General features: G+C 43.6%; 4 protein-coding genes across 4 annotated transcripts; 2 read left to right on the top strand and 2 right to left on the bottom strand.

The window, feature by feature from the left end:
- The first annotated feature begins 161 nt into the window (after positions 1-161).
- TrAFT101_008184 (uncharacterized protein) lies at positions 162-2,694 on the top strand. Its single transcript, XM_024901873.2, has 2 exons — positions 162-536; positions 597-2,694. Exons 1-2 carry the CDS (start codon positions 464-466, stop codon positions 2,552-2,554), a joined length of 2,031 nt encoding a protein of 676 aa, XP_024762408.1. The 5' UTR covers positions 162-463; the 3' UTR covers positions 2,555-2,694.
- Positions 2,695-2,921: 227 nt separating this feature from the next.
- Positions 2,922-3,671, bottom strand: TrAFT101_008183 (uncharacterized protein; the record flags this gene model as incomplete). The annotated part of the gene is made up of 1 exon (XM_024901874.2): positions 2,922-3,671. One exon carries the CDS (start codon positions 3,669-3,671, stop codon positions 2,922-2,924), a length of 750 nt encoding a protein of 249 aa, XP_024762409.2.
- Positions 3,672-6,798: 3,127 nt separating this feature from the next.
- On the bottom strand, positions 6,799-8,693 carry TrAFT101_008182 (putative secondary metabolism biosynthetic enzyme). Its single transcript, XM_024899849.2, has 4 exons — positions 7,745-8,693; positions 7,555-7,630; positions 7,356-7,498; positions 6,799-7,284 (listed from the first exon to the last, which is right to left on the bottom strand). Exons 1-4 carry the CDS (start codon positions 8,498-8,500, stop codon positions 6,853-6,855), a joined length of 1,407 nt encoding a protein of 468 aa, XP_024762410.1. The 5' UTR covers positions 8,501-8,693; the 3' UTR covers positions 6,799-6,852.
- Positions 8,694-12,179: 3,486 nt separating this feature from the next.
- On the top strand, positions 12,180-17,827 carry TrAFT101_008181 (uncharacterized protein). Its single transcript, XM_024901875.2, has one exon. It carries the CDS (start codon positions 12,300-12,302, stop codon positions 17,658-17,660), a length of 5,361 nt encoding a protein of 1,786 aa, XP_024762411.2. The 5' UTR covers positions 12,180-12,299; the 3' UTR covers positions 17,661-17,827.
- The last annotated feature ends 1,750 nt before the right edge of the window (positions 17,828-19,577 follow it).

The raw sequence follows: 19,577 nt of genomic DNA, 5'->3' as shown, positions 1-19,577 counted from the left end.
TTAATAACGACCCAGCAGCGCGAGTGCTCTTTTAATACTAGGTATACCACCTTTGTGTTATGGAGTATGATTGACTAGGCTCTAAGTAGGCTCGTCAGCCAAGCATATGCACGGTCAGCCCTTTGCGCTCGAATGTATTTCTAAGCATGTATCGGAGCAATTGTGATAAATTTTAGCCGATTGAGTGTTTTGAATAACTTCAAGAGACGGCCTTGTATTATGCCTTCTAGAAGATAAGCAGCCATGAAGAAATCCAAAATCAATGCCTATCATAGGGGCTGTGCAATTTCTCCATCGCCTCTCTTAAATCCCCAACACTGCTACGCGCAGAGGCAATCGACAGAGTCGATAACATCAGTAACAACGGGCCTTTGGGGGTAGTATCAAAATTATATTCGATTCCTATACGCCTTCTCTTGAAGCTCTCAAAGACCAGTTAGTGACGCCCATACAAGCAGCCGAGATGGAGGCGAGCAATGATGGAGGGAGAGAATTTGTAACGGAGGACTTCTTGGTAAAAGTCTCTATTTACCAAGGCAAGCATATCTTGATCTTAACAACCTCGTATATGTATACTAACCTAGTCAAATGTGTAGCTCCCGTGAAAATTTCAGTTCGGTGGAGCATCTCTGGGTCGTCACTGTATTTTCAAAGTCTCGATCTGCTGCTTCGCCTATTCCCAATATCGGCCCGCGACGAGGACCTAGAGGAGCGTATCAATATTCCTAACGCCTCTGGGACTGCGCTTGAGACGCTGGTGCGTCGCATATGGCATCTGCGCCAGTTGTCGGTCCACAAAACAGATGTAGCCATAAAGGTGATACTTGCTCCACGGGGCGGATACGTGTGCAGGAGCGACATCCTTGACGTTCGAATGCAACACTCAGATTACGTCGACAACGTAATTTCCTTGTCAACCTGGGACAAATGTCTTCCATCAGTATTATCCAATAACAGGGCTCTTTTAGTCCCTTTGATGTCATCCGCCACCGGAGCACTGCTTGTAAAGCAGTCTCGACTTCCCACTTCGGAAACTCTGAAGCTACTGCAGCAAGATCTGGATATGCGTTTATCCTTTAATTGGATACTTCCAACAAGACCAGCTGCTCGCCGCGTGGCTGTCGTCGGTGGTCGTCCCATGCCCGATCCGAAGAGCGGGATACATAATTCGTCAGGCTTCTTCCAGGCTGCTCAGGCGCTTGGTATATCGATCGTAGTTTTTGATGAACAAGGCCATTGGCTTGAAGGAGAAAGATATGCTCATCTTCGTGAGGATTTTATTGCAATTGATATGTCAAATGTGGAAGAGTTACCCCACAAATTAGTTCAGGCCGTCAGAAAAAGACATGATAAAATAGACGGCATCGTTACGTTCACTGATGATTACGTTGTCGCAACTTCTCAAGCGGCAGAAATACTTGGTTTACCGACCGAACCAGCTCAGGAGATGAAGCGAGTGCACTACAAGCACGAAATGCGCAAGGTCGTCCACGAAAATAACATCCAGGCCGTCTCCCTAGACAGTGTGCAGCAACTGGACGATGCTGATATTGCGGAGATGCTCAAAACCTTACAATACCCGATGGTAGTGAAACCGTGTCGCGGAATGACCTCTAAGGGCGTTAAGAAAGTCACCGACGAAGCTAGCATGCGTCAAGCCGTTCACATGCTACATGAAGATGAAGGCATTTCGACAGAGTATGGCATCTTGATCGAAACTTACGTCGACGGACCTGAGTTTGATGCAAATTTTGTACTGTGGGAGGGCCAAGTCCTCTTTCTTGAAGTAACAGATAACTTCCCCTGTCTCGCTGATGCGAGCAGTGCCACGCTAGCCGACAATTTCGCTGAGACGGTACAGATCTCGAACACGAGACTACCTCCTGATGAAGTGGAAACTATTCGTTCATCTGTGCTTCGTAGCCTTTTGAAACTGGGTTTAAAGTCGGGTGTGTTTCATTGCGAAGGGCGGATCATGAATTCATCTATGCGGTACAAAGACGTCAACGGTAATGGTATTGTAGACCTTGTCGCCAGCAACGCTGCTACTCCAGGTCAAAAACCAGAAGTATTTCTCATCGAAATCAATGTTCGCCCGCCTGGAACGGGCGGTACATGGGCAACACTCCTCACATATGGTGTCGACCTCGGCGCTCTGCAATTTCTCCGCGCTCTCAATGATCGTACCCGTTTTGAAGCCTTATCAGCACCTTTTGCCTACTCCAGCTCCAATCCCGGTGATGGCGGTGGTGCTCAGTGGTGGACTGCGCACTGCATGATTCCCATCCACTGCGACAAAATTCGAGTCCCCGAAAACTTTTTCGAGAAGCTGTATCAAGCAATTCCAGAGATAGTGCCTCATGTTACTAGAGCTGAAATGTACGCGACTCCTGGAACTGTTGTATCAACTACGGCGGGTATTGGATGGATAGCTTATATGTTGCTGGGCACGAGGATTAGTCGGGCGCATGCACTGTATATGTACCAGCACGTTGCAGAGACGAGTAAGAAAGTATTGAATGCGAGTAACTATGACTCGGGGTATGAATCGTAGTTAGTTTCTTTGACGATTGGCATGCATGCTGGTAAGCAAAAAATATATATTTTGTTCCAATACGTTTGTTCCGGTATCATATCTTACGAGCTACGACGGCAATTTCATAAAATTAAGCTCACCATATATGATCACAATATACTTACTTGACCGTTGATCTTTAGTATCACTGTATATCTTTTATTCTAAAAAGATAGTGCCGATTATTTTCGTAATTAGGGTGGTAAAATTCTAACTATATCCAAGTCTAAACAGAAATTATGCACGACTTATGAGAACTCATTCTCCAGACTATCATACCGTGCATTAGTGGTGTAAAAATCTCACATACATCTCAAGGATTCATAATACTATAAATGTGCCTTAACTATTGCGCGACTAAAATCTTATGACCACTTTCCACTAATCTATCGTTTTCTTCCATCATGCCCGTCAAAAATTGACCATTCGCATCCAAGGTACTCGGGTTCTTGAATACATCAAACTTGAAGTCATGCCACCCTTTCGCTGTCCACGTCTTCCCCGTCGAGTCACAGAACATTGCATCATCATTCAGGCGCAGAAAATATGCAATGCTATATCGATCCTCTTCCTGTCTCTCTGTAAGTGGAACTACGCGATGCACAACGCTTGCTAGCTTTCCCCCAGATGGAAAACGTAGACTGTCGCCGACATTGATAATAGCATGGCCAGGTCGAGGTTCGACAAGCTCCCAACGTTGTGTCTCCGGAGAGAGGAATTGTAAACCCCATTGTCGGGCAAGCAGAAATGTGAGAGAACCGACATCCGTGTGCTTATTGTGGCCTACGTTGGTGGGCGAGGCGGCTTCATCGTGTTTTGGATAACGCAAGAGGCCGAGAGTTGAGAACGATGGTCCTGGGTCGGTGTGGTAGGACTCGAAGCGTGAAGAACCGGTGAGGCCTAGCTGAGAAGACAATCGTGAGAGGATCATAAGCGTGATGGTGTGGGCGTTCTTGATGAAGGCGAAGAACAAGTCTGATTCAGAGCGGACAGAGGTGGTGAGATCGGTTGAGCCTTTCAGAAATTCTCGGCGGGAAATCTGAAAGGGAGAGGTTAGTTGGTTTCGGATACGGCTGAGGACACTATGGAATAGCATGTACGTCCCTTTAGAGATTCATAGCCGTCTCTAGTTTTTGGTTTAGGGCCCTCTTCGGTGCCTATGGGTTCGTAGCTGGAAATATTAGTAACTCGTAAAATACTGAGTTAGGATCTAATGAACTCACCCGTAGTTGTCACTCCCTCGAGCGTCTTGCATCTTAACTTCAAGCGGCTGCTTGAAGTACTGCTTTATCACTGACAGCATGTCTTCCCACTGTTTGCATAGCTCTGAATCGCTAGTCAAATCAAGGTAGAGGAATCCGTAGGTTTGACAAGCATTGAGCAACTTCTTACACTCTGAATCATTCTCCGCTCGAAGGAGGTCCAGGTGAATTACTGGTAAAGACCTCGAAACAACAATAGAGCCACTGGTAGCCATTGGTGAAGATCTGAAGTTGTGTTGATGCTTAATTGAAATGTATATGAAGTGATAAATATTTGGATTAGAGTCTCATTTTCAAGTCAGAAAAACTTCAACTTGAGAGCATATTGTGTCCGGAGAGTTATTACTCCCGTGGGGAGTATCAGCAAATGTCGGCATAACCACTGTCCGCTACAAACACTCAGGTCCCGACCAATTTACCAACAGCTAGAAACGGCGTGATACATCTGTGTTACCCAAAAAAGCATAGTCTACGAGCGAACGAGATACCTCGTATCTCTGTAACCTCTGGGCTAAGAATTTACGCGGCGTATGCTGTTTTACACGTTGAACCAGAAATTTTAGGCCGATCCAGAGAGCTAAGAGATCGCTATTGGAACAGGGAACAGATAGCCTTATTTTCAAACATTATACAAAGTAATACCATCAGCATAATAGCCTTGATAATTTGTTAGCGGTTGCGCAGTTGTTGAAGCGCTTAGGTAATTGTTTTGAGCGGTACTAGCGCTAATCATGCAATGTCAGCCACAAGAAGATTTACTCTGTACCTGTATGAAGTACTGTCAGCCATAAGGATATTAACAAAGTGACGTGCGGAGTACTGTCAGCCAGGGAAGGATTTCGCTATGCTTGTGCGGAGGGTTGTCCTTCCGAAGGCTAAGATGGTGGAATTATATTTGATAGGGATCGAGGCTATTCTCGGAGTAGTATCATCCATTAGAGGGTTAACGCCATGCCTGCACAGAGCGCTGTCAGCCACAAAGGACACTTACTTAATACACAAATGGTACTCGCAAATTCACAAGGAATGCACTGCTGCATTATTTCTTTCCTAGCCTCGATTAAAACATAATCAATGAAATAGTTTATTAAATGAATAAAAGGACGGCTTATCTAGTATTCAAAGAGGTTTATTTCAAATTTAGAATAGTAACATTTATATTAGTTATAAATAAAAGTAAAACATATAAAGTTCTATAAATATGTATTCAATTATTTATATAATTTAATTTATAATATAGCAATATAATATATATTAGAGTAAATAAACGCTATATTATTGTAAATAAATTCTGTATTATAACAGATCATTGCTGTATTATAGTAGATAAGTGCTGTAGAACAGCGGTTATATGCTGTAATACAGCGGATAAGTACTATATTATAGTGGAAGGCCCTGTATTATAGGGGCTAAAACTATAAAAACTTCCCTCTACAAGCCCTGCTATTTTAGATACCAAATACGCCGGGGTGCTTGAATACCGGATAAGCCGTCCCTAAATAAAAGCACTATATTATAGTAAACAAGCGCTATATTTATAATGTCTATACTGTATTATTGCCAAAGGTTTTATATTATAGCGAATATGCGCTCTATTATAGCAAATAAGCTTTTATTGTATTGTAGATCAGTGTTATATTATAGTAAAATACCGTATATTATATCAATTGATGGTATACGAATCTTCTTTCACAAAGCATGCTGTTTTAAATATTGAATACACATGCTTGCATACTGGATATGCCGTCTTTAAATCAAGTCCCTTATTTAAAATATACCTATAGAGTCAATTGGTGCTAGACTGATACTCGATAACTAATTTGTGAACAACTTTGCATATTGTAACAATCTGTCGTACCGTTAAGCCAAACAGTGTAGAGGATTGGGTCAATAATCGCAATTGTAGCAATTACTGGAATAAAACCAGCTGCTTGAAGAAGGTTTCATCTGTTACAACTGATATATACTCCCTCCAGGACTTGACCTCAAGCCCTATAGCTCTCTAAGATAATGGAGTAAAGTTATCTTTAGCAGCCTGATCAATATCTTTTCTAACCCCCAGGGCACTACCTAAACGCTTCCTATAGCGTTAGCTACAAGCCTTGTCATCAACAGGGGTCCAATACAATCTAGGTCGCATTGCCCAAAAAGCTAGAATAAATCTCTTGGCCACCAGCCTCTTACAATTATGGCATAACAATCCGTTATACCGTTAAGCCAGATAGGGTGAAAGACTAAGCTAATAATCGCAATTGGAGCAATTTCTATAACAGAACCCGCTGCTTATAGGAGATTCAATTTATTACAAGGGACCAAGTGATAACCTTACTTTCGACTATGCAATTCTTCAGATAGAAAATGGAAGCTAGCTCGGCTATCACCTTGTCGCTCTATGTAGTAGGCCTACTTAGTTTAGACTAGGGTGTCTAAACGTCCTTTGTTGTCTAGCATGAACCTTTTACAGATTCATTAGTCGTTCATAAAAGTAGAGATACCTGTTAACAAAAGGTAGAAGTTCGAGAATAGAACAAGGGGGATGCTTATGGTGACAAACAGCTTTGTAGCGTCACATAAGATGTTATTGGTAATTAAATCATTGGAGAATGACCAACATGATGCAGAAAAATGTAAGAAGCGATCAATTTCAATACGCAAAGAGCCAGCTGGGGAAAAAAAATAGAATTAAAAGAAATCAACGACTCCGAATAGACCCAGACTGACTACAAATAAGGCTAATATCAAGTGTAAGAATAGATTGAAAATTAAGAATATATTTTATGGATTAGACTAACTATTAGGTCAGTACCCTGTACACTTATAACTGTAGCAGAGGAAGTTTTATGCGGTATTTGTTAGGTAACGAAGCCGGCGCAGTCATTATATCTATTTCTGTTGATCACTAGATGGATACACTAGATTTTTGTAAACACTTGACTTACAAAATTATGAGCAAAATATATTGTGGCGTTACTATATGGTTCGATGCTAGATTACTTAATTTTCAAGAATCTTTCATCACTCCCACCCGTTCGTTCCTTGCATGGCAAGAAATTCTCTCATCGAGCTCGGTATGACATTCTTTGACTCGCCTCGTTCGATTGACAGTATCTCATCCGCCCACTCACCGACGGCAGTAATTATCTTATCAACCTCTTCCTTCGTGTTATGAGCATGGAACAACATTCTGACCAATGCCGTGCCCTTTGGTACAACGGGATATGCCATGGGATAAGCGTTCATGTTGGCCTTGGCCAAGTGGGTGAAGAGAAAGAAATCATGGCCCGGTTTCACCTTAATGGGTACGACGTGCGAAAGTACAGAGCGTTGTTCGTAGTCTTCGGCGAGCGGAACGGATATGAGACCTTCATCCATGGCTTCCTGCCAGATGGGGTGGTCAAGAAGAGATCCGAAGAAGTATTTTACTATTTCTTGGATATGGTTTTGTTCCTATAAAGAAAAAATGAGTTAGTATTCATAGTCATATATCAATAGTATGCTGAATTTTGTAGGGTATGTACTTTTTGCGTCTGGCCGCTCGATAGCAATTGGTAGCCTGCCCGAATGGAAGCGACCATGGGTACTGAGGGTGCACCACTGTATGTCAAACATCGTGAGTACTGAGCAAGAGCACTCCGTACTGTTTGGTTACATAAAATAACGCCTAGTGGGAATTTTAGTAGTGGGTCTATAACAGACATGACGAGAGAGTTGACTTACCCCCAGTTGATCCTAATGCCTTACTACACATGTGAACTCGTATAGCGATCTCCTTCTCCAATCCCAGTAATTGAACCTATGATGCAGCAAATCAGCTCGAATGTGGGAGAAAGGAAGAGCAGCGATTTGAGGAGTATGAGAATGCAGAGAAAGTTGAGAATGACACAATTGTATGAACTTGAGAACTTACCAATCCTCCACCATTAGGGCCAATAACGCCATTGCTATGCGCTTCATCTATTATGAACTGCGCGCTCCCATTCGGAAAGACCTCCTTTGCTACACTAACCAGCTCTTTCAGCGGACACAGATCACCTTCCATGCTATACAGACTCTCGACACAGATGAGAATAGATTTTTCCCCCTTAGTAAATCCTGGATCCAAATCCTTGAGCGAAGTTAAAACATCTCTCAAGGAGTCCGCGCTATTATGTTGGAATGGGATCTTGTGCGCAGCCACACTGACTTTCATGCCAACGCCCGTACTCGCGTGAGAAAATTCATCGAATACAATAGCATCTCCCGGGAGCGCAATGGCTTCCAGCACACCAATATTAGCATAGAACCCTGAGTGACAAATCCACGCCGTCTCTGCTCCGTGAAAAGCGGCAATCTCACGCTCCACCTCAAGAATGTATTCGTAGTTGCCGTACTGCACTCTAGAACCCGAAGCGCTTAGTCTAAAGTCGCCGCAGCGGGCCAACTCAGCGAGAAAAGCCTCTCGTATTCGACCTGTGCGACTAAGAGAGAGGAAGTCACTGGTTGTGAGGTCAAGAACGCTGTCATCCCATCGCGGTTTGAGCACGTTGAGGCGGATCTTTTCACGATGGACATCCATAGCCTGTTCTAACCTTTGAAAGAACGCAGGCTCGCTTTTTTTCATCGCGGGGCGGCGGAGCTCCTGCCCCTGGAGCATCTCCTTAAAGAGAGACTCATAATACACCATCTTAGAATGAGGGAAGACTATTGTTCAGATTTTCTGAAAATGAGCGTAGGAACGTCCTGGAGTTGGTGGTTTGGTTTGTAAAGAGATACCGCTCAACAAACTGCTTGCGGTGTTCTCCTCTTAACGCTTCCAAATAGGTTTTGTAAACATGGACAGATCTTAGAAATTGTCTATAGACACTTTACAAGCTTGTAATTGAATCCCTGTTTGTTATCTTTGAGACTCAATTTATTCCGAAAATTGGCCCTATGCTTTAGTGTCTAATCTAAAGAGACCGTGTCTGACAGTAAGGCGCCGATAGAGTTTGTACAAAAAGAAATAAGCCACCCAACTTAATTTCTCTTGATTTAAATAAATAATACATTTGGTATAGTTAATAAAGAAATTACTTAATATTTATTAAGTAAGCGCTATATATATAAAAGCTAATTTATATATATAAAAAAAGTCAAAGTTATAAAATTAAATTTTATATTTCTTTTATTTATTAAATATATAAATATATATTATATTAATTTAAATTTCAAAATGTTAAATTATATAAAGCAGCATTTCTTTTGTTATTTCTGAATATTATTTTCTTTTTTGACTGTTGCTAAATAAATATATAATAAATATAATAATTAGTTTTCTTAATTACAATTATTCTACTTTTTTTTAAACCCTATACAGTACCGGTATACTACTTGCTTGTTAATACTTACTTTTATATATTAATAAAATATATCTTTTAAAAATTATTGATTTTATTTTAACCTTGTTTACTCTTTTTTACTTTATATTACCGTTGGATATTACCCTTTAAAAGTGGCTGATTTTTATTTGAGTAGAGTAAGTTGCGTCTGAGCCTAAATGTTAGCTAGAAGTAGCAGTGGCTAGCTTATTGCCTAAATTGGTAAGTAGCTGACAGGCTGACTACTTGTTACTGCGTTCATCTTGGCTGAACGATTACTGTTTCTGCATGATTGCTATGACGAGATGTCTGCGAGCCTGAATTTGTATCTACGTCTGGGCTAAATTATCCCAGGAAAATGAAAAAAGAACAAATGTATTTTGTACAAGCAACAACAATACGAGCACTCCCTGGTCAGAAGTCTAAACCGCAAATGCCCCTTCTCCCGCAAAAGGAAAGAGGAGAGGCCCAGCAGTCCTGACCGCTAAAATTCCCAACTGCAAAGCTGAGAGTCTCCTTGAGACCGGGGTTAAGTCGTGGTGGTTAATATCACATATATCTTTACATAGATACATACATGTACACATATATAGGGTATATATATACGCATGCCTGTGTTCCAACAAGATTCACAATCATTATTACTATAAGACCAATGCTGCTTACGGAGCTTGGAAATCGTTGAAGCTGCTCGACAACGCCAGATATATATATATATATATATTTTGCAACATTACTCCTCCCTATCCTCCTACCCTCCTTGTTAAGGAAGATGCCACAACTTAACGATGTAAACGGAGGCGCCAACTCCACCAACGGCACGGGTAACACAGAACACCATACTAATGGCACAAGTGGTTATACCAACGGCACAAATGGCGAAGCCAATGGTCACGGTAATGGCATAAACGGGCACAGCAATGGCATAAACGGTGGCAGTAACGGTACAAATAGTCACACTAATGGTATAAATGGTTATAGTAATGGCACAAATGGCATCAGTGGCAGTATCCCCCGCACCTCTACGCCTACAAACACAAAATTTGAGCCTATTGCTATCTGTGGAATGGCCTGCCGGCTTCCCGGCGGAATCAAGTCTCCCAAAGACCTCTGGGACTTCCTCCTCGAAGGTCGCGACGGTCGCAGCCGTGTACCCAAAACCCGCTTCAACATAGACGGCTACTATTCCCCCACCAAGAGAGCCGCAACTGCAATTACTGAGCATGGATATTTTTTGGACGAATCTGTAGACCTAGGCGCGCTCGACACGTCGTTCTTTTCTATGACGAGGACTGAGGTTGAGTACCTCGATCCACAGCAGAAACTTATGCTCGAGGTTGCAAGAGAGTCTTTGGATGACGCGGGTGAAGTCGGTACCAAGGGCTCTAATATCGGTGTTTATGTCGGGTCTTTTGGCCAAGATTGGTATGATATTTTGGCTCGAGAGGGCTTGAGACAGAATTCATATACTATCGTTGCTTCGCACGATTTCATGCTATCAGAGCGCATATCGCACGAGATGGACTTAAAAGGGCCTAGGTAAGTTGTTACTGAACATTTAAAAACCGTATATCCGTATCCAGATGCTTACTGGCTGTCTCGCAGTTTGACCATCCGCACAGCTTGCTCCTCCTCACTCGTTGGCCTTAACGAAGCCTGCATGGCCATTGCCAAAGGCGACTGTGAATCTGCCATCGTAGGCGGCACTTCTTTAATCCTTGCCCCCGACGTGTTCACGCGGCTGTCTTACCAGGGAGTCCTCAGCCCCGACGGGTCCTGCAAAACCTTTTCCGCTGATGCAAACGGCTACGGCCGCGGCGAAGCCGTCGTATCCGTCTACATTAAATCGTTGAGCGCGGCGCTCCGCGATGGCAATCCGATCAGATCAGTGATCTCGGGTAGTGCGACAAACTTTGATGGAAAGACGAATCCATTGACAACGCCGAGTGCGAGCGCTCAGGAGCTGCTGATTAGAAAGGCTTACGAACATGCTGGAATTGAGGATATTGGAAAGACGGGTTTATTCGAGTGTAAGTTACTTGGCTGAGTGAAGGCTGTTCATCTGATGAAAACAAAGGTTGCTAATGTGTTGTAGGCCATGGTACTGGAACGTATGCTGGTGACCCGATTGAGGCTGAAGCTATCGCCTCTGTCTTCGGCGAGAAGGGCATCTATGTCGGTGCCGTCAAGCCCAACCTTGGACATTCAGAAGGAGCCTCTGGCTTGACTGCAGTGCTCAAAGCTACCTTAGCACTTGAGCATCGTATCATCCCCCCAAACATCAAGTTCTCTCCGTTGAACCCCCGCATTCCTTTTGAGAAAGCAAAACTTCGGATCCCCGAGCAGCCCACAAAATGGCCGGCCGACCGTGACGATCGTGTCAGCATTAACGCATTCGGAGTAGGAGGAGCAAACGCACACGTCATTGTGGAATCGGCAGCGAGCTGGCTGGCGTCTCATCAGAAACCCAGGCCAACAGGCTCGGAGACGACGAAAGCTGCTGAGCCGCAGTTGCTCTTGTTCTCTGCCAACACCGCCCAGTCTTTAAAAGACCTTGTTTCAAAATATCAAATTCTGCTTAGCGAGACATCTTTGGACGTTGCCAACGTTGCATATACGCTTGCAAACCGGCGAGAGCATTTCACCAATCGCTCATTCGCTATCGCCACCAAGGACAAGTTTGATGTGGCCGCTTCTGTTACTGCTCAAAAAGACGGCTCGACGCCGCCGTCTGTCGTTATGGTGTTTACAGGCCAGGGAGCTGCATGGCCTCAGGTTGGACGCACACTGCTACTCTCCAATACCACATTCTCGCATACTATCGACTTGCTTGACAAGCACTTACAGCATCTTGGAGCCATTTGGTCATTGAAAGAGGAACTCCTCAAACCAGCCAGGACAAGTCGAGTATTTGAAGCAGAGTTTTCACAACCTCTTTGCACAGCCCTTCAGCTTGCTTTAGTTGACACGCTAGCCGCCGTCGGGATTAAACCAGCCGCCGTTGTCGGACATTCCAGTGGTGAGATCGGAGCAGCATACGCTGCGGGAGCTCTCACAGCAGAAGAGGCCATTACCGTGGCGTATCTCCGAGGAACTGCAACTAAACACAAAACACAACATGGAGGAATGGCTGCAGTGGGACTTGGCTGGGATGATATACAAGAGTATCTTGTTCCTAGAGTCGTCACAGCGTGTGATAACTCGCCAAGCAGTGTTACTATTTCTGGAGATGCTGATAAACTAGAGACGGTCATAGCTGCCGTCAAACAGGCTCATCCAGATGTACCTACCACTACGTTGAAGGTCGAGCAAGCTTATCATTCACACCACATGCTTGCTTTCGGACAAGCCTATTACCAAGCCATGGTCAACTGCGGCGTGGTAGGTAGGACGCCCACGGTACCTTTCTTCTCCAGTGTAACTGGTGAGCTCCTCACAAGTAGCAAAATTAACCCGCTCGGTCCTTCATACTGGCAAGCTAATCTGGAGCGTCCTGTCCTTTTCAGGTCAGCCGTTACGAACATCCTCAAATCTGCGGCAATCATTAATCCAGTGTTCCTTGAGCTCGGCCCGCACTCAGCACTCGCCGGTCCGCTAAGGCAGATACTAACGTCTGAGTCAAGCGGTGCGTCTTACGTTTCATCGCTCGTACGTCGACAAAATAGTGCAGAGAATTTGCTTCAAGCAATTGGAAAGCTTTACATGCTCCAAGCAAGCATTGACTTTAAATCTATCTCGCCCACTGGTTCCTGCCTCCCAGATCTCCCTGCTTATCCGTGGGATCATTCGCGTAGACACATGTTCGAATCCCGAGTGACCAAGGAGTGGCTAGGAAAGAAATATCCTGACCATACACTTTTAGGAGGAAGAGTGCCAGAGAGCACTGATCTCGAGCCTGTTTGGCGCAATCTCTTACAAGTTGATACCACGCCTTGGATTGTGGACCACAAACTTGGCGACAACATTGTCTTCCCTTTGGCAGGATACGTAGCCGTTGCGGCCGAAGCTGCGCGCCAGGTATCTGGGATCGACGATGGAGTTAGCTTTCGAAATATTGCAGTTAGTTCTGCCTTAGTTCTTAATGATGATGCTCCTACGGAAATAATCACCACGATGCGTCGCAAGCGGCTGACGGATAGTCAAAACAGCGAATGGTGGGAATTTGGCATCGCGTCTCACAACGGTCATGTATGGACCAAGCACGCCTCGGGTGAGGTGAAAGGCGAGACTTTCGACAAGATGCAGCAGCTTGATGATACAGAAGAAGAGCTACCCCGGAAGGTTGATAGCACTAAGTGGTACGACTCGACGGCACGTCAAGGCATTACTTACGGGCCGACCTTCTCCGGCCTTGAGAATATCAAGTCATCCACGGGCTGGCCTAATAAAAGTACGGCCACAATGAAAAATAACAAATGGGGAGATGAGGCACAGCACCACTTGCACCCTATCATCCTGGATACTTACTATCAGCTGATGAGTTGCGCGCTTCACGACGGCTTAGACCGAGACTTCCGCCGAACTCTTGCTGCAAGAATAGATTCGATGATAATGTTCCGGTGCTCTGAAGACAACTTGAAAATTGCGGTCAGATCTGAGCCCACACAAGAAGGCTATATTGCATATGGCTCTGTATCTGCAGGCTCCAAGATCGTCTTGAAAGTCGATGGTTCTCATTCTACGCTCTTTGAAGAAGCAGAAGCCGGAGACAAAAGCAGCATCCCAATTACCGCACGGACAGAATGGGTACCTCATGTAGACTTCATCGACAGGAATAGCCTTATTAAATCCCGCCCAGACCAAGAAACGATCATGCCTCTTATCAATCAACTCTCACAATTGGTCATTAGTCTCGCTAGTAGAGCCACTATAAAAACACAAGTGCTGGCTCCTCACTTGATCAAGTATAAGAAGTGGCTCCATGAGCAAGCGCCTTCCGGCATTGACACATTGGATTCTGCTACCTTAACCCAATCAATTCAATTACTCATCGACAAACTTCAGGCTACTTCTGCCGGACATGCGGCAGCAGCCATTGTCGCTGTTTCCAGCAACATTGAAGCTCTGTTGAGTGGAGAGAAGACTGTATTGGAAGTTTTGAATTCCACAGGTAGCCTTGACAGCTTCACAGAGTTCCTCCGGGAACATGACGATGGAAACTATCTACGGTGCATCGGCCACTCTAAGCCAAATATATCTATCCTTGAAATTGGCGCAGGTCTCGGTGAAAAGACTTCAAAGATTATAAAGTATCTGTCCCGCGCCGATGGACAGCCTCTGTACTCGCAATATGTCGTCGTGGACGCGTCGTCCGGACTGGTCAATGCAGCCAGGGAAGGTCTGAAGGGTGTTCCCAACCTCGAATTCATAACGCTTGATGTGAGTCGAGATCTAGCTGAACAGGGGTTCGAGGATCGTCAATTCGATGTCATTGTTGCAGCAAACATCGCCAGCACGGGAAACATTCTCCAAGATAGTCTACGTAACCTCTACCGACTCCTGAGGCCCCATGGAAAGCTGATCCTCGAGGAGTCGCGCCCTGGCCTGAGTTGGGCAAAGTTTGTTTTGGGGCTATTGCCTCGCTGGTGGGCGCATGCTAGCGATATGGATCGTGTTGGCGAACCATTCATCGGTCCGGAAAGATGGCAAGATGAACTTGCGGGAGCTGGTTTTGCGGTCGTGGATCATATCAAGCCAGATTCGGAACATTGGACCAATAGCGTACTGATTGCAACACCCCAGCATTTAAACACCCCTGATAAACATATCACTTTGCTGAGTCTTACAGATATGACGCAACCAAGCCTGATCGTGCAGGAACTTGAGAATCGGGGCTATAAGATCGATCGTATTTTGCTTGGGGAGACTCCTCCGGCGGACCAGGATGTACTAGCTATCTTGGAAGAGGAGCAACCTTTTTTCGAGAATTTGGATGCGGAAAAACTATCACAGTTTAAGACATTGCTGACTGACCTCGGAAGCGCCGGTCTCCTCTGGGTTACACGTCCCTCTAGTATTGGTGTTACCGACCCCAGATACGCCCAAGTCATTGGCTTAGTTCGCACTCTCCGATCCGAGTTAAGTATTGACATTGCCACAGTTGAGACAGATAGAATTGAAACTCCATTAGGAGCTATCTATCTAGCCGACGTTGTGAGCAAATTCCTGGCCAGAGGAGATGATGGCGCTCTGGGCCCTGATCTTGAATATGCTATCCACAAGGACCAAATACTCGTCAATCGTATCTTTCCCTTTTCTCTCGAACAGGACCTTATCGTATCGCAAGCATCCGCAGAAGCAGTGGTAACTCAGACCATTCCAGGCCGCCTCAACACAATTACATGGTCGACCTTATCTCCAACCGCTCCTAAGGATGATGAGATTGAAGTCGAGGTGTACGCTAGTGGAGTTAACTTCAGAGATGTTCTAGTGGGCATGCAGATCATCCCTGGACGCCATGAACCTAAATTTGGTTACGAAACAACCGGCATTGTGCGCCGCGTTGGACCAAGAGTAACAAAGCTCACTGTCGGTGACCGCGTTGTCGGTGTAGGTGCCAGGACATTCACGACCGTTATCACAAGCCGTGAAGTATACTATGAGAAGTTGCCTGATCATATCAATTTTGTCGAGGCTGCTTGTATTCCTACTATATTCCTCACAGTTGTGCACGGTTTGCGTGATTTGGGACGTCTCGAGAGGGGTCAATCCGTCCTCATTCATAGTGGTGCTGGCGGAGTTGGCCTGGCGGCTATCCAGGTAGCCCAGATGCTCGGCGCCGAGATTTACACGACAGTGGGCAGCGAGAACAAGGTAAAATATTTAATGGATACTTTCCATCTTCCCAGAAACCGAATCTTCAACTCAAGGAATGAGTCTTTTGTGCAAGACTTGCTCCGCGAGACAAATGGAAAGGGTGTGGACGTGGCCTTGAACTCCCTTGCTGGTGAGCTTCTACACGCGACTTGGAAGTGTGTTGGGAGATGGGGAACCATGGTAGAAATCGGAAAGCGTGATCTTATTGGCAATGCACAGCTAGATATGGGCCCCTTCCTAGCCAGTCGCAATTACTGCTGCATTGACATCGATCAGATGAGGTCTGAACGGCCTGAGATGATTAGCAGACTGCTACAAAGTGTCATGGATTCTTTTGCCAAAGGATTTCTCAAACCTATCCGGATCGATCGTGTCTTTAGCGGGTCTGAAGTACTGGAAGCACTCAGATATATGCAGCAGGGCAAGCATATGGGTAAAATCGTGCTCGAGATTCGCGAGCCTTCAGGAAAGCTTCTTGTCGACAACGTAGACGCCACAAAGAAGTCCGGTGCTGAGTTTGATGAAGCAGCATCATATCTCCTTGTTGGAGGCCTTGGAGGCCTTGGTCGCTCTATTTCAGTCTGGATGGTCCAACGCGGCGCTAGAAACCTCAGTTTCTTGTCTCGAAGTGCGGGAAGTGGAGAGCACGATGCCGATTTTGTTAGGGAGATCGAGAGCATGGGATGTACCGTCCAGCTGGTCAAAGGAGACGTTACGAACGCTGGCGATGTTACACGTGCTGTTGATGGGGTATTAGCTCCCCTAAAGGGTATCGTTCAGATGTCGATGGTACTTCGCGATCAAATGTTTGATGGAATGAGCATCGAAGACTGGAATGCTGTAACAAAGCCCAAGGTTCAAGGCACCTGGAACTTGCATAATGCCACTTTGTCGAAGGGAATTGATCTAGACTTTTTTCTTCTCTTCAGTTCATTGTCAGGCATCGTTGGGCAAGTCGGACAGTCCAATTATGCCAGCGCAAACACCTTCCTCGATGCATTTGTGCAGTACCGCGCCAGACACAATCTCCCATGTACAGCCATTGATCTTGGCGCAATGAAGGGTGTCGGCTATCTGTCTGAGAACACGGAGCTTCTTAGGAAGATGCAAGGTACCGGGTGGAGCGTGGTCCAAGAAACCGAGCTCCTTGGAGCTTTGGATCTAGCCATGATGACTCCGGCTACCCGCAACCAGCGCAAAAAGGCTAACTCTTTCGGGGACACCTTCCTTCTCGGTCTCGTTCCGACTGTTCCTTTGAACAGCCCTTCAAGCAGCTCTCGTTTGAAGAGGGACGTTCGAATGGCTATCTACCACAACATTGACGCTGGCAACCACTTGAAGGCTGGCTCAGCACCCGATGGCCTCCGTGCATTCCTTGCGTCTGTTAAGCAGGATCCGAGTGTCCTCAAGACTAGCGAGGCTGTGGAGATCCTTGCAGTAGAAATTGCCAGGAAATTGTTCAGTCTGCTCTTGGCAGAAGATGCCGAAATTGATATCACCCAGAACACCGCTGATTTGGGCCTGGATTCGTTAGTCGCGGTTGAGTTGCGTGCTTGGTGGAAGCTGAATCTGGGCTTTGATATATCGACGCTTGACATGTTGAGTTTAGGAACTGCCGAGGCGTTGGGTAAGCGCGCTGTGGATGGGCTCATTGCATTGCACGGTCCTTAGATGATTTGCAAAAGAAAGGGCACGGTAAGGTACGTCAATCGTTCGATTGGCGTTGGCGAGTGATGCAAATGTTGGTATTTTTGACTGAGAGGACTAGCTTTATAAGTCGGTAACAATATAGTATATACTCTCTTTATAAGATTCCCGGTGTTACCAATAGACTTATGCACAAATTAGTATTTGTCCATGTTAGATGCTCCTTTCCTTGGCGGGGCATCGTGGTGCTAGTAGATGACTGCTTAAGAGCAAATTTCAAGTATTTTCCCCTATATTCTTGGCCGCTGAAGTAAGGCATACAGGTATTGCACACAATCGGCTTCAATTGGGAATGCCACCTTGTCTATCGCTCCTATCTGTTCTCTACTAGGTTAATCCTCAGGCAGCTCTTTGTGAATGATATAGCCCTTAAGGGGGCGCATTAGATAATTTCTCAAAGAGAGTTTTGATGGCGATAACCTTCCCAAGCGCACCTTGAATATTGCGAGTCTTTCTATTATGGGAAGTCCCTATAACATAATTCCTATTATACAGACTATTACTACCCTACTAAAGTCGTTATTTAATTAAACCCCATGTTGAACATTTACCTTATATATAGATCTCTATTTTATATTAAACAGGGCTAATGAGAGGTTCTTAAATATCTATACTAAACAGTACATCGGGTAACTACTTTGCAGATGTTTTAATATTTTTTATAGTAAAGTATTGTTAATATTTAATAGAAATTACTAAACTATATAAATATGATAATATAAATATATTTACAAATATTTCAAATACTAAAGAAAATATTTTTTATTTAATAAATAAAATTTTTTTAAATAAATATAATATATTATTTATAAATATATTAAAAATATTTTTAAACTAACTTATATATATAAATATAATTATAACAACCTAGTTTATTATATTATTAATAATTAATTTATTATAAATATTAAAAACAAATTATAAATTATTTTAATTATTAACCTTTTTTAAATTTAAAAGCTATTATAAATTCAAGCCTTTTTAAATTTTAAAAAATATAGCTATATATAGCTAGTTAAATAAAATAATATATATTTTATATAATATATATTTTTATATATAATATAACTAAATAGCTCCCTAAAAAGCCCTAAAAGCTATTATATTAACTAATACTTAGCCTCCTTAAGGTTAATCTTTTATAAAAGCTTTTAATATAAATTTTATTTATATAATATATTTCTAAAAAATTAAATTAAAGAAATTTATAATATTTAATTATTAATTAAAAAAAATATAATAAATATAATAACTTAGCTATAAAGCTACTGTAAATATATAATTAAAAGTTATTATTATATTACAGAAAAAAACTACCTAAAAATATAATACAACAGGCACTTATATACAGCCGGGTAAGTTATATACTAGAGTTTCTTTATCATTTAATTAATTAACTAAATCAAAGTCTCTAATATATAATATTTGTATTTATTTATATTTATTAAATAGGCCGCTATTTATATATTATATATAATAAAAGTAAAATATAATTTACTAAGTTATTAACCTTAGTAGTAACTAATTAATACTTATTATTACTGCCTATCGATCCCTAACCTATCTGCTAATATAAACCTTAGACCTAGGTTTATTCCTTGGGAATTCCTCTGTATTACTAACCCGTCTAGGAATTTAGTAACCGGGTTGTTACAGTAAAGAAAATTATAAGAGCAATCTAGTCATTCGACCTAGTAAGCTATCCGAGGTGTTTTGAGTGGCAGGAACTATTGTAGCTGCGGGGCCAAAAAAAATATATATATTATGAGACATGGGAGCGGCTTAGTAGTGCAACCCTGGTGCTCCTTCCTATCCAAAGGATCGTGGTCGACACCTCCAACTATTGGTTGATAGCATGCCGACTTTGTAAGCCGGTCTCGA

Source organism: Trichoderma asperellum, chromosome 5 (genome assembly GCF_020647865.1).
Source record: "Trichoderma asperellum chromosome 5, complete sequence".
In the NCBI taxonomy this organism is placed as follows: domain Eukaryota; kingdom Fungi; phylum Ascomycota; class Sordariomycetes; order Hypocreales; family Hypocreaceae; genus Trichoderma; species Trichoderma asperellum.
The sequence above is the reverse complement of the archived record's forward strand: the minus strand, read 5'-3'. Positions and strand labels throughout refer to the sequence as shown.

Bases quoted from the DNA above. Each gene is read 5' to 3' on its own strand.
- TrAFT101_008181 (XM_024901875.2), top strand. From the start codon at position 12,300: ATGGCTGCAGTGGGACTTGGCTGGGATGATATACAAGAGTATCTTGTT.
- TrAFT101_008184 (XM_024901873.2), top strand. From the start codon at position 464: ATGGAGGCGAGCAATGATGGAGGGAGAGAATTTGTAACGGAGGACTTC. The intron at 537-596 runs GCAAGCATATCT...TCAAATGTGTAG, and splicing joins AAAAGTCTCTATTTACCAAG to CTCCCGTGAAAATTTCAGTT.
- TrAFT101_008182 (XM_024899849.2), bottom strand. From the start codon at position 8,500: ATGGTGTATTATGAGTCTCTCTTTAAGGAGATGCTCCAGGGGCAGGAG. The intron at 7,499-7,554 runs GTAAGTCAACTC...AATTCCCACTAG, and splicing joins GGCATTAGGATCAACTGGGG to GCGTTATTTTATGTAACCAA. The intron at 7,285-7,355 runs GTACATACCCTA...TTTTCTTTATAG, and splicing joins CGAGCGGCCAGACGCAAAAA to GAACAAAACCATATCCAAGA.